Here is a 12,997-nt window from a genome sequence, read left to right as displayed (position 1 = left end):
GTGAAAAAAAATTAAAAATTTTTTTTAAAAATCCTTAAACCAGAGACCGCCATCGCATCTCACCCTCTTCCTATTTCAAACCTTCCCTTTGGACAGTAAGCTCCTTGGAGATGCAGGTGAGCAAGCCTAAACCAGCAGACGCACCATCCACCCTGGTGAAGGAGATGACACACGCCCCAAAGATGCAGGTTTATCAACGCTGTTTCTGTGGCTTTGCAGAATTCAGAGTACAAGACCAGCCGCAGTGTGGAAATCTCCTCTCAATTCTTAGGTCTGCTTCACATCAAGCACCTTGTTAGGCCTGGCTGCATCCATTATGTTTGGCCAGGTCATGGGGAATAAAACCACAGGATGTAGGCATTTGCCTGGGAATTACTAGAAGGCTCACCTTGGTGCTTAGGACTGGGAACAACATTGCACAAAGCGTCCCTTTACACTCACTAGTGTGAGCTCTGGGTTACAATAACAAGCAACAGGGCAGTTCAAGCCCTTACCACACTCCTAGGCCCATGACTTTGGCATTACTACTCAGGTAGTAAAAGACCCAAATGGTTTTCTGTTCTGGACCTGGTACAGCCAGGCACTGGGGAGGGATGCTCAGATCACTTGGGCTGATCTCTTAAAGCCTGTTTTAGTTGACGACAGTGCTGGTGCGACCACAGCATACCACCACACCAGCGGGACAAAAAGCGCGCTGGAAACTCTGTTACTGGGCTGCAAAACTAAACAGCTTTACTAGGCATAGGCAGCGCTGTTCACAGAGGTTACCGCTTCATCTCCCAAAAGACACAGCCACTTTGGCCGAGTGCTTTGAGAGACTGGATTCAAAGAGCAGCTGGAAAGACACTGAAGAGCGGCAGGAGGATGCAGTGTAGTCAGGTCACCGAGGCCAGCCCTCAAAGAAATAAGTGCAAGGTAGTGGATGCAAAATCACAACTTCAGCCCTTCACATTGTGAATGGGAGAGAGCAGACTAGCGGATCTGGAGCTTTGGGAAGGGCAGGGATGAAGAGGTCTTTTCTTTTAAACCAGCCCAGAAGGAAAGAGCCAGCCATCCCTTGACATGGATGAAGGTGAAGTCCTGACTCACGCCAACTCCAGTCAGGACTACTTAAACTAAAGAAATAAGCATAATCTCCAGAAAGTGATTATGGCAACATCAACTTCTCATTGTTGCGCTATCCTGCATGATCTTCTCAAGAAGGAACAGTTTCAGCTCCCCGAGAGACATTCAGTGGTGAAACAAACCCTGGCAGAAGTAGGCTTTTGTCATGAAGGTACATTGTGTGCAGGGAATGATTCCCTCCACTCCAACCCACACAGCAATCTGAGATTGGTTTTATAAGATAAGTAGATAGGAAGACAGAGCTTGGAAACATGCCATGTTCCCACAAATTCATTAAGATGCAGTAGCACATGTGAAGTCTGCCACAACATTAAAAACGATTTGTGAAGAGCAACCGTGATTTAGGGAACTCTGTCAAAGCAGAATACGATGTTAAATAGCATGGTTTATCCTCTACTCTCTTTCAAGAGACCTTTGATGCTAGTTTATCTAATCCTAACATTGTTCACTGTACTTTGAACACTCCTAGAAGCCAATAGTCACTGGTTTTAAAAATAATTTCTCCAGCTTCACTTGCCATTTTGTCTGCAATGCTCCAAGTTTCTTGCCCTCCACAGTCTCCAGTTTACCATCAGGCATCTGGCCAATGTCCAGTATATCTCTCTGTGCTTTTATCTCTGCAATCCAGAATTGAGTGGCTCTGGTTTCAAGCCAGCAGTTCCCACAGTGCTGGGTGCACACGAGAAAGGCTACCCCTAACACACCCCATGCAGGGTATACAGCACTCTAGAGTACCTTTCTGCAGGCATTCACAGTGCATGAATTCAAAAGAAATGAGGAGATTGTTTATTCTATGCAAACAATACTTTACTCAGCATCAATCATTAAATCCTTTTACATTTGATAAAGGTATTAGCAGAATACTCAAAGAAAGCCAGTATATGCATCAGTTTGGTGGCTAAATCGTGATATTTAGTTCATTTTCTATTTCTTTGATATTTAATGGACTCATCTTCCCATTTTGCAGAAAAACTTGATGCTATCAACCCAGGGGTCAAAACTAGATCACTCAGCAGTGTATATTCTTTTTAAGCAAAAAAAGTCTCAATGTCAATATTATTTTCCTCCCCTTTTTTTTATTTCCATTTAAAATAGATGAACATCCTTCACAGGACTGTCTTCTCTATGCTGCATAAGGTACTCAAATGTTAAGAGCTCTAATGAATTCAGGGGTTTTCTAGTCAGAAGGAACAGTGAACACGTTGTTTTCTATTGCCTCCTTCATTGGGCGTTCATACTGTAGGGAAGGAAAAAAGATAATGAAAAACATTTCAAAAGTTTATACAAACGCTTATATTGCATAAGAAAAGAAACTGCAGAGAGCCTAGAAGCACATTTAGATTCAGCTTTTAATTCTCCAGCACCCACCCTGGAGCAAGGTGCTGCAGGATGAGCAGCTCCCATGATACGATTGCTCCTTCCTCAGCCCTGCCCTTCTTTAAAGGTGTCCTTCATCAGGAGCACCCCTGGTAAGGGAAAGGCCTGTGTCCCTAAGCAACTCAGTGCTCGTAATAGAAACTTTTCCCAATGGAAAGGCTCAGGATTCCAAGCTTTAACAGCTAAAAGAAACAAGCCGCTGGTTTTCAGCATCTTTTCTAAAATCACAGGCCCAGTCTACTGTAGTGACCCACAGGCATGGTTGTTCCTTCAACACAAGGAGCTTTCTTCAGCTCTGTGCAGTGCAGACACATGGCATCACACACACATCACAGTAATTAATGCTAAACCCCCAAAGCCATCAGGTCTACACATAAAAACTGGAACAGCAGCGGTAGCAAAAATACACACACGTATGATGGGATGGACAAGGTGGAAACTAAGCATTGTATCAAAGTTAATTTGTAGATTAAGCTGAATACTCCATTAAAATGGGTGTGTAAGTTAGTGATCAGACTCTGAAGAGTTTAAAAACAGAATATTTAACTGGAATAAGGTAAGTGAATAAATTTGTTTTTTAGAAAACAAACTTGGAGGCATCAAGGCTAGATGTTGCCAGACCCAAAAAGCATCAGAAAGCATGCAAGGTGTTGTTAGGCTGTAGAGCTCCTAGCCACAGGATGTCACGGACACACAACTCCAAGGGCAAGTGGGACAAAGTGACAGAAGAGAACTGCATTAAGGGTCACTAACTACACAGAAACCAGCCTCAGGATGAAGGAATCCCCGAGATATGAACCCAGGAGAAGCATTGCTACCGGATGATCCTTGTCCTTACCTTCTCCCTCAGGCAAGTAATTTTTGACCGTTTTCCTTAGTCCCTAGCAGGGCAAACACTGCTTTCTTGATGCTTTCCATGCATCAGGACCAGAGGTCCCACAAAGAACCAGCCCCACAGATCAGCTAAGCAAAGATTTCCCCTCCCAGGACTTCAATTTCATTTTCTCACTTCCAACACTTATCAGTCAGGCCACAGCTCAGAGCCCACCACCCGTACAGAGCTGCTTGCATACTGCACATACCGTTGTATTCTGGATGGTGTCGGCAAAACTCTTTGCTGTTTCACCCAGGGCCGAGTCAACAGACTGAATTCTGGAAGAAAAGTGAGCTTGGCTAGTTTGTCTGTGAAGCGTTAGTACTTACTGATGAAACTTGAACAGAGATATTTACTAATAAAAATGAACCTGAGGATTCCCCCTTTTGCAGCTTTTTGCTCAGCATTTGCACCAACAGTATCTTTTACACAGGAAATGATCGCCTCCTTCCACCTTCTCTGGCCCCTAGATACAGATGTGACCAGAGGGTGCACCTTGTTCCAGATCCTGGTATAGTCTCTTGAGGTATGTGCCTGTCCTGCACAACTTTTCCATGCAGAGAGTCCCTCATTGCACCCTAGTCTCAATTCAAAACCCTGACGAGGCTGCAAAGGCTCCATCAATGGACACCAAGCGGAGATGCTATACTGGGTTCAGAATACTTCCCGATATACCAGTGAGGATACCACCAGGCTAACTAGTGCCCTCTTTGACGATCAGAAGACTTGTGAGCATGCAGAACAGCTGGTAGAGACATACCTTTGCTTTTGCTGGTTGCAAAAAGAATTCAGTTTGAGCAACTGCGTGTTCCAGAAGTCCTAAAAAGAGCCCCAAAGAAAACCCCCATTACTTGGGAAGGTGTGTCTCCGCGAGCTGGCACACAAGAAGTCATACACACCACTGCGTCCTTCTCCATGTTTGCCAAGATTTGAGTTTCCTTCTCAAGACTGGCAAGCTCTTCAACAACAATCTTCTGGAAGGTCTCCAACTTACTCAGCCTAGTGATGGAGAACAGAAACAAAAGTTTGACACTTTAATGTGCAGTAGCACAAGGCAGATGACAACCCCTTCAGCTCCAAACCTGCCCTTTAGGCAGAAGCAAACATCCTTGCAGAACACATGGGGCAGTTTTGTTCTCAGGTACGTCACAGAGCATGTGAATAGCTGTACCAGGTCAAACTGAAGATGAGTTTAGCTGAATAGCCTGTCTCAAATAGCAGCCAGTAACAGAGGCCCAGGACAGAGCATACAACAGGGTTCCTTCCCAGTGCTATACTTGCCCTGCATACTCTTCCAGCCTCCACAAAACTTCAGCAGAGATTTCCCAAGCTGAAGATGACATCTTGGCACAAATAACCTCTGATGGGTTTTCCTACCATGGGTTTGATATACATATACGCTGTTGCCACAGGATGCCAGTGATTTCTAAACCTTAACCAGCAACACCCTTATTCGCTGGGGTTTGCCACTCTTCCCCTGGCAGTGAGATGCCAAGCCATCATCTGATGGTGACTTCAGAAACTACCCTTCTGGGGTAGGACAGATTTGGCACAGCTCTGTCCCCACTATCCTGTGGCTCTGGTTGACTCCGGGTTACTTAGTTAATAGCATCAAAGAACGGCAGCAGCTCACTGCCGTCAAACTCTTATCTTCCACCCCAAAACATTTGCTGGTGTTGTTTTTGAAACACAAACTTCTCCATGTACCTTAACGACAAGCAAATTCTGCTCAGAGAGCAAGAACCTGTTGAAACCAGGGATTTTGCACTTTAAAGGCTATTATTTCGTACTACGTTTGATCTAAATCCTGCAAAGTGGATATGTAGTAGATATGGAGGCCTGATAGACTTACTCATATCTCAGGCTGTGCTTGTATTTCTCTTATAACAAATCCATAACTATTATAATTGATTTTTTTTTAACTTAGCCCCTACCTGAGAAATTTGACAACCCATAAAGCAAAATTACCTGCTTAAAGCCCTATCTGGTAAGTGCATGTAAAGTCCATTAGCTGGCATTTGTTTCATGCACATGGAAACAATCTATGGAAATGGGTCTATAACAGACCCCTTACTTTTCTTCTCCCCCACTTCATTAAGTAAATCAGACTCTAGCTTCTTTCTTAAAACATGTAGAAAGAGAAGTTACTAAGTGTAACAAGAGGGGTTTTAAACAGATTTGTGAACGCTGATGACAATCAGAAGACAGTCTAAGGACTGCTTCATCAACTGCTCCTAACTCAAGCTTGCTTTGCATTAATTAATCCATCCACTCTCCCCTTACAGGAAAAGCAGGATAAATCACAGGAGTTATGCTTCTGAAACTCTTCTTACAGAAAAGGAAAAGAGAAACACACACAAGCTATTTTACCTTACAAACCACAATGAGCGCAGTAGCTTGCTGTCAGGTTCACTTACAAAGAGGCGTTTCTTTTTATATCAAAATGTACACAAAGCTGAAACTGTTTTCAGTCAGCAGCAGACAGCTTACCTGCTCAGCAGGGCGGACACGTTCTTCTCCGAAGTCCTCAGGGCGTTCTGTGCACTGGTCTCCATCCTTTTGTACCGGGACTAACCACAGGACATGCTGTTAGGGATGGGCAACGGCCCAAGCCAAAACCTAGAAGACTAGTTTTCAAAACCTTTCCCTGGAAGGCAAACCCTTCTGTGGGCTGCCTTTCAGCTTAGCGGAAACCATCTTAAGTCAAATTTAAACTGAAGTGAGATGACACGTAGGCAGGGTACTGAAAATATGAACTGATTTCATTCAACCACACTAGTTACACCAACAGACCTCTATGTAACCCATGCGAATTCAGGTCAAGGTCATGCTATCCAGCCAGCAAAGAAGCAAACTTCACCAGTAGTCCAACACACTTAACTGCACAAAACCAGGTCTTTGTTAGCACCACTTCAGACCAGCATTAATGCAAACTGTGTACATTTTAATCATAACTGATTTGTAAATGCAACCGCCTCCAGTCTTGATTCAAGGATTAGTGCTAAAAATTTAGTGTGAACACCTAACCACTCAAAAAAAAAAAAAAAAAAAAAAACACAGTTGCACAATACAAAGTGCTGATTCAGTACAAATCTGCTCTTGGGCACAAAATACAGATGGGATATTTACACCAACTCCCCTGGTGATAAAAAGATAATTTCATTTACTATGAGAAAATGCCACACACAGCGCACATGTTAAGAGAGTGCACATTACCCAGAACAATTTCTTTAGTTGGCTGATAAAGCTTTCAAATGCAGTAATCACCCCTGAATCACTGAAGTCTTCACGCAGCATCTTGGAAAAAAATGCATCATCCACACCATCATCCATTTCCTGACCTAGGAGAAAGCGCATGCCCAGTTAAGTACTGTGCTGGAGGGCTTATTGGAATATAAACCCTCGTGCTATTGAAGGGTTCGTCATTCATGTGAACAACAACATTTGTTAGAGAGGTCAAATTTGAGTCTTGCTCTTCCAGAGCTCACAAATAGGAGGGAAATGCCAATAGCAGTGGGATGCGTTACCGAGGTGGTAGGAAGCATTGGGACAGAAAGCTAAAGGACACTAATGTATGAGGAGCGGGTGAGGGAAATGGGGTTGTTTAGTCTGGGGAAAAGGAGACTCAGGGGAGACCTTATCTCTCTCGACAACTACCTGAAAGGAGGGTGTAGCGAGGTGGGTGTTAGTATCTTCTCCCAAGTGACAAGCAATAGGACAAGGGGAAATGGCCTCAAGTTGCACCATGGGAGGTTTAGATTGGATATTAGGAAAAATTTCTTCACTGGAAGGGATGTCAAGCACTGGAACAGGCTGCCCAGGGAAGTGGTTGAGTCACCATCCCTGGAGGTATTTAAGAGACATGCAGATGTGGCACTTAAGGACATGGTTTAGTGGTGGGCTTGGCAGTGCTAGGTTAACAGCTGAACTCAATCTTAAAGATCTCTTCCAACCTAAATGATTCTATGATTCTATGAAACTGCCCCAAAACTCATTGAGAAAGTCTTGTTAGAAAGCAGCATGGAAGAAGAGACACGGTACTAACCAAACACAAAGAGCAACATATTTACAGATAATGAGGCAAAAGCACAGCACAATGGAAAAAAGAGTCAGGCCACTGTTTTCCTGTCTTCTACTTATTCATTGCGAGGAAAGCCTAACCCCCTTCTGTTCGGAGTTAGCAGTGTTTTGCAGTTACTTTGTCCATTATCTGCATGCTTTTTTCAGTTTCCTTTTTTTAATGGCTCTGGACAATCACTATTCAGAAAGACTATAAAGTGCTGGCATCATTGAGCGGCTTCCCGAGTGGATTGTGGTTAGGGAACCCAAATTTCCTTATTCACACCCCTACATATGTGGTATCCAAATGGCAATGCTGCAATACATGTCTTCTGCTACATTTTGACTTTTGGAGAAGATATACTCACTACATATACCTCTCTTCAAGCTTCCACGTGACTATGACTTCTAGCATCAAAAAAGAAAAGCTGAAAGCATTTAAACACTTCATCTTAATTGCCAATCTGACTTTACCTGTTTGGATCTCTGCTTCCTTCTCTACAGAATCAAAAAGTTTCCTTGGTTTATAGGAAGTGTCAGAGGACAAATGACTTGTTTCCCAACTGGAAAATTTAGGCTTTTTTATGACAGTGCCGCTGAATATATCTAGAAAGAGAACAGATGATGTTTCAGAACAGACCTGTTCTTTTGCAGGAGGTACGTGGCAGTACTACCAGCTACTCAAGTAAAAACCACCACTGGAACTACCAATCCTGCAGAAAAGCAGGCAACTTCATTTTAGGGTCTGGCATCACACTTACAGGACAGAACAAGACTTCACCAGCAAGTCTCTTCCCTCACAAAAGCGGGCAACTAGACTGCCTAGTGCTATGCAGATAACTGGAAAGCTACCATACCTCCATCTTAAAGACACCTTCATTTCTTGGCCCACTATTCTAACCAGAAAAAACACTCTTGCCTAGCTTCTTCCCCTTCTCTTTTCCAGCTCAAGCTCATAATCTCTGTATGCTCATTTGCTCCTGAGCTAATTTCAGCTGCTGCTTAAAAAAAAAATTGCATAAATACATAGGAGAGAGAAAAACTATTCACACCCATAAAAGCCTTCTTTTCTGCAGCTTCATGAGAGTTGCCATACAGTTACTTATAACCCAGGAAAACCCTTAGGAACACTGTGAGGGAGGCTGCAGCCCATATTTTAAGGAAAACTTGCAAAAAAAAAAATCATCCCTTTGTCTCACTGTCCACTTCTCTGAGCTCAGTGAGGTGTCTTTGACCAACAACCTCTCTGGAGTCTCCATGGGGCAGAAAGCAGGAAGGTGGCGGAGCCCAGGACAAGGGGGACAGTCGGACCACGAGGAGCACACTGAAGTAGGTTTAAGGTTCATGGAGCAAGTGTCCATATGCAGTCACAGACCACACCCGAAATCTCTGAACATAAGCCTACTTCTGCCTTTGCACGGTATCAACTCCTCTCCCACTGTACGACTGTACGGTAAACAGTGATAAAAATTAAGTCATCAGCACATATCTTCCCCCAAAATTAAGCAGATATGTTGGTGCAGCGAAGTATATTCTGCAAATGCTGAACAGGTAAGAGACATATTGGGAACATGAACACAGCCAGCTCACGAGAAAGGGAATGCTTTTATCTGAGACCAAGGCTTCAGTGACTTGGCTCATAGTCACAACAGTAACTTTAAGACAATCTCTCTCAGAACTATATCAGCATCGGGAATATTAGGATGAAGTCAGCCCATTGCTGCTCGACTTTCTTGAAGTTCAGTTGTTTCCAATCACAAAAAGACTGTGCCGCAGTTTTGTATCAGTTTGTACAAGTTCTGTTTCATTAAAGAAAGGTCTTTAAATGTCACTTACCTAAAAAAAAGCTACAGCAGTGGCTGTCACCATTTACCAAATGCTTATAATGATGGTCTACATCTATATTCTTAGGTATAAAGAAAGTCAACAACTTTCAGAGATGCTTATTTTTTAAAATGAAGTTGCACTGCACTTTCAAATAATTAAAAATTAGTTTTCAGGCTTCTTTTACTTATTTCACATATTTTCTCTTGGGTCATTGGGTTTGTAAATCCCCAGCTCTTAACAGCTACAGTAGTAGCATTCCCCTGTGATCAAGGACAGTATTTAAGAGTTAATGATGAACTCAGGAATGTATATAAAAGCATCTTGCCATAGTCTGTCACAATACACAAAACAGAGAAATGGAAGATATTTCTTATGCAAAAAGTATCCTTCAAATATCAGAAAGTTCAGTGCCTACTTGCCTTTGAAAGAAAATGACAAGTCCATCAGCACCCCATTCTACTTTTTAAACAGCTCTTCCATGTTATTGAGACAGACAAACCTGAGTCCTTCCGCTCAAAACTTTCTTCTTCTCTTGACAATTTGCCAGATGCATCATGAAACTTCTAAGGAGAGAAGGACAACAAAGTAAGAAGGTACCCATCCTGCACTGCAGACAAGCTGCCAGGGACTTGTCTCGTCACAGGAAGCAAAGCGACATGATGCATTGGTTTTAGATGAGAAGTAGCCTGACAGCAGATTAGAAGGAGTTGAAGGGCTGTGTACTGCACCTGCGTGGCCTTCTCCTCATCACTGGAATAGTCCTTGGCAGACGCATCAAGTGATAGCGGACCCATTTCAAGCTCCTCTGAGAGCGTTTCATCTGCACAAGAGATCAGCCAAGCAACACAGGCGACAGAGGTTGAATCCTGTATTGACTAGAAACCTCAATTTAATGATATACGCAGGAAAAAAAAAAAAACACCCCACACCACCGTCTCCTTTATCTCTTCACGCAGTGAACAGACAGTGACTCAAACACAGTCCAAAAGCTGTTTTATTTCTTGCTGCCAGTTAAGTTCATTCCTTCACCTCTCATTAGCTCCAGCTAATGTTTTCTCTGCTCAAGAGACTTTATCTACAAACAATATCCAGCCCTCATAGCCATTACAAGAAATATCACAAGGCAGAATGCTTACAAAGAAAACATGAAGAAAAAAAGGCAAAATAAAAAAAAATAATAAAAAAACAACCCATGCCCAAAAAACACACACCCACATATATAAAAACAACTTTTCTAATGCATTGGAGAAGAATAAAGAAGAAATACCAGCAAGATCCACTGTAGTTAAATCGTCTCCCTTGGAGCTGGATGTGCTTTTTTTCCTTAGCATCTCCTTTTGAGCTCTTCGCCTTGATGCTTCCTGTTAAAACAAAACCAAGTCTAAGCATGTATTTTATTTAAACATTACTACAGAAGTAGGGGTTTGGGTTGGTTTGGTTTTTTTTTTTTTGGGGGGGGGGGCAGGGTTTTGGTTGGTTGGTTTGTTTTTTAAACACAAAGAACAGAGATACACTTGAAATATGCCTAACATACTAATAGCTCTCTCCAATACTGAAGGAGGTCTGTGCCCTGAAGTTCAATGCATGCATAAATCCTCCCTTTAGCCATTAAAGTTGTATAGTGGATGAAGTTTTTCATAAGCAGAATCAAAGCATTTTAGTCAAGAGAGAAAAGAAAAGGTTTCTAGTGGAAAATAAAAGCTTTTAATGCAACTACCAGATCTGGAGAATTTTTTCCCCAAGCTTTCCGTATTTGTGTGAGGACCTTTCCAAAACATTTGATACACAGCACTTAACGGCTGGGCACTGGAAAAGTCTGGCATTGCTAAACTGTATTTTATTTTGCTTGATGTATGTCTGGTCCACTAATTCCTCTGTCAGTATAATCCATGGTTAGTTTTCCCAAAGCTATAGTGGAAAGTGGAAAAGGATGGTGCATGAACCAGGACTCAGTGTGAGCATAGGACTTGGAATAAAAGCCCTGAAAATTGCCAGCAAAACAGAGGAGAACATGAGCTTTCCCAAGGCACTGGGCTGGCAGGACAGGGCAGAGGACAGCATGGGGACACAGCCTGGTAGGACCCAGCTGGGATTTCTGCAGGTATTTGGATAGGCAGCTCTAGCTCTTAGCACACCCCTAGAGCCAAATTCGTTCCTGTTAGAGTGACATCTGCATCAGCCAAGGCAGATGTCACACCAAGCATGCCAATTCCTGACCAATTTTCCATCTATCACAGGTAAATATCACAGTTTTAGAAGAACTTGCTTAGGGCTCGTGCACAGTTGTTTCTATGAAGTTTCATGCATTTTCCTAAGACCTTCTTCTTTCCCCAGCCTCTAGTAGACCAACACAGTCTCAGCAACACTGGAAAATTTGTCCACCAGAACATTTGAGAAGAAAGATAAGACCAGTTTATTTAATTCCCACTCATTTGTACACGTTTTGATTACGTAATGTTTTTAAATCTGAGGCACCTAAGCATGATACCTCCTTACCTTCTTTGTCGGGTAGTCACTGCCACTACTTGCGGAAGACACTGGAAGCACTGCAAGGAGAAAAGCTTACCTGGTTACTGACAACGTAATTGCATGCCTTACCCAGTTAAGGTTTGCATCGCAGCTAAATAATCCAGTTTTGAGTTTGGTTTTCCAGGCATTTACAAGAGAAAACTTCGCAACACTTGCATTAAGCTTCAAAACCCCTTTCTAACAAAGCTTCTAAAGGATGCAAACATATGCAACTCACTGCATCCAGAGCAGTTGCCAAAAAAGGGCAGGCTCAGCAGCTTGTCTGATGGCCCCAAGTCCCAGCCCAGGGCACATGGGCTGGCACTGGAGTGAACAACTCCCACGAAACACAGCATAACGCATAATTTCTCCCTCAACTTTCTTTAGCTTTTTCATCCCTATAGAAACCAACAGCTACCTCAGCAAGGCTCATCCTCCATGAGAGGGACAGAGACATTCCAACTCTTTCAGGGCAATTTAGTTTGAATTTGGAGGTCCCAGCAGCCGACACAGCCATGGAGCGCAGCCACGGGGGAGGTTTGCTGTTGGTCAGGCCTGAGCAGAGGATGCTATCAGAGATTATCACATCACTCAGAGGACAATTGGCCTGTCAGCATATAAATAGGTCAGCAAACTGTGCGGTTTTTCAAAGTTTATTCCCCAGTCAACTCTATTTCTGGAGACACGAGGAGGGAAAGTTGTAGGGAGGAGGTATGGCAGCTCCAAAGATATCTTCTTCCTCCTCTTGTGTTCAAGAGCACCAACACAGCCATCAGCTCAACACCCATGGGCTCTTCAGCCCCATTACACAGAGGACTGCACCCACATAGATTTAGGTGCCCAATTTCTATCTGGAAGTTTGAACCTCAGTACATTCACTGGAGGGAAGGGGACAGAAGCCCGGTTCTTCGAGCACGAGGATGCACGATGCACCTCCTCCACAGGCACCCCTCATTGCCGGCCTCGAGCTTGCTCTCTCCTACTCGCGTCAGGACTCAGCCAAATCCTCCTTCTCAAACCATCATCAGCCATTTCCTTATCTGCAGTACAGTATGTCATGCATAGCTAAGTGTCAACAGGGGACCAAGCTTACCTTTTAATTTACTTCTCACCCTGGGTCTTTTTCGGGTATAGTCAAGAGATTTTGGCAGTGACCTGTTCTGAGAGTCAAGGATCCAGCTTTTTTCACTCTGACCAGTGCTTGTATTTTCATTGTTGCTTTCAGAG

At 43.3% G+C, this 12,997-nt stretch overlaps 1 protein-coding gene across 1 annotated transcript in view; it reads right to left on the bottom strand.

Annotated features, from left to right (window-relative positions):
* Nucleotides 1–2,302: 2,302 nt before the first annotated feature.
* The window catches only part of SYCP2L (synaptonemal complex protein 2-like), a gene marked incomplete at its 5' end in the record, with an annotated part of 29,822 nt that continues 19,127 nt past the window's right edge, over nucleotides 2,303–12,997 (bottom strand). Inside the window, 9 exons of the mRNA XM_009579631.1 lie at nucleotides 2,303–2,362; nucleotides 3,585–3,654; nucleotides 4,137–4,195; nucleotides 4,276–4,375; nucleotides 5,867–5,946; nucleotides 6,593–6,717; nucleotides 7,910–8,041; nucleotides 9,762–9,825; nucleotides 9,991–10,082. Of these exons, the coding sequence (XP_009577926.1) occupies nucleotides 2,303–2,362; nucleotides 3,585–3,654; nucleotides 4,137–4,195; nucleotides 4,276–4,375; nucleotides 5,867–5,946; nucleotides 6,593–6,717; nucleotides 7,910–8,041; nucleotides 9,762–9,825; nucleotides 9,991–10,082 (782 nt within the window). The remainder of the gene's footprint in view (nucleotides 2,363–3,584; nucleotides 3,655–4,136; nucleotides 4,196–4,275; nucleotides 4,376–5,866; nucleotides 5,947–6,592; nucleotides 6,718–7,909; nucleotides 8,042–9,761; nucleotides 9,826–9,990; nucleotides 10,083–12,997) is intronic.

Source organism: Fulmarus glacialis, unplaced genomic scaffold (assembly GCF_000690835.1).
Source record: "Fulmarus glacialis isolate BGI_N327 unplaced genomic scaffold, ASM69083v1 scaffold5086, whole genome shotgun sequence".
Taxonomy (NCBI): domain Eukaryota; kingdom Metazoa; phylum Chordata; class Aves; order Procellariiformes; family Procellariidae; genus Fulmarus; species Fulmarus glacialis.
The sequence above is the reverse complement of the archived record's forward strand: the minus strand, read 5'-3'. Positions and strand labels throughout refer to the sequence as shown.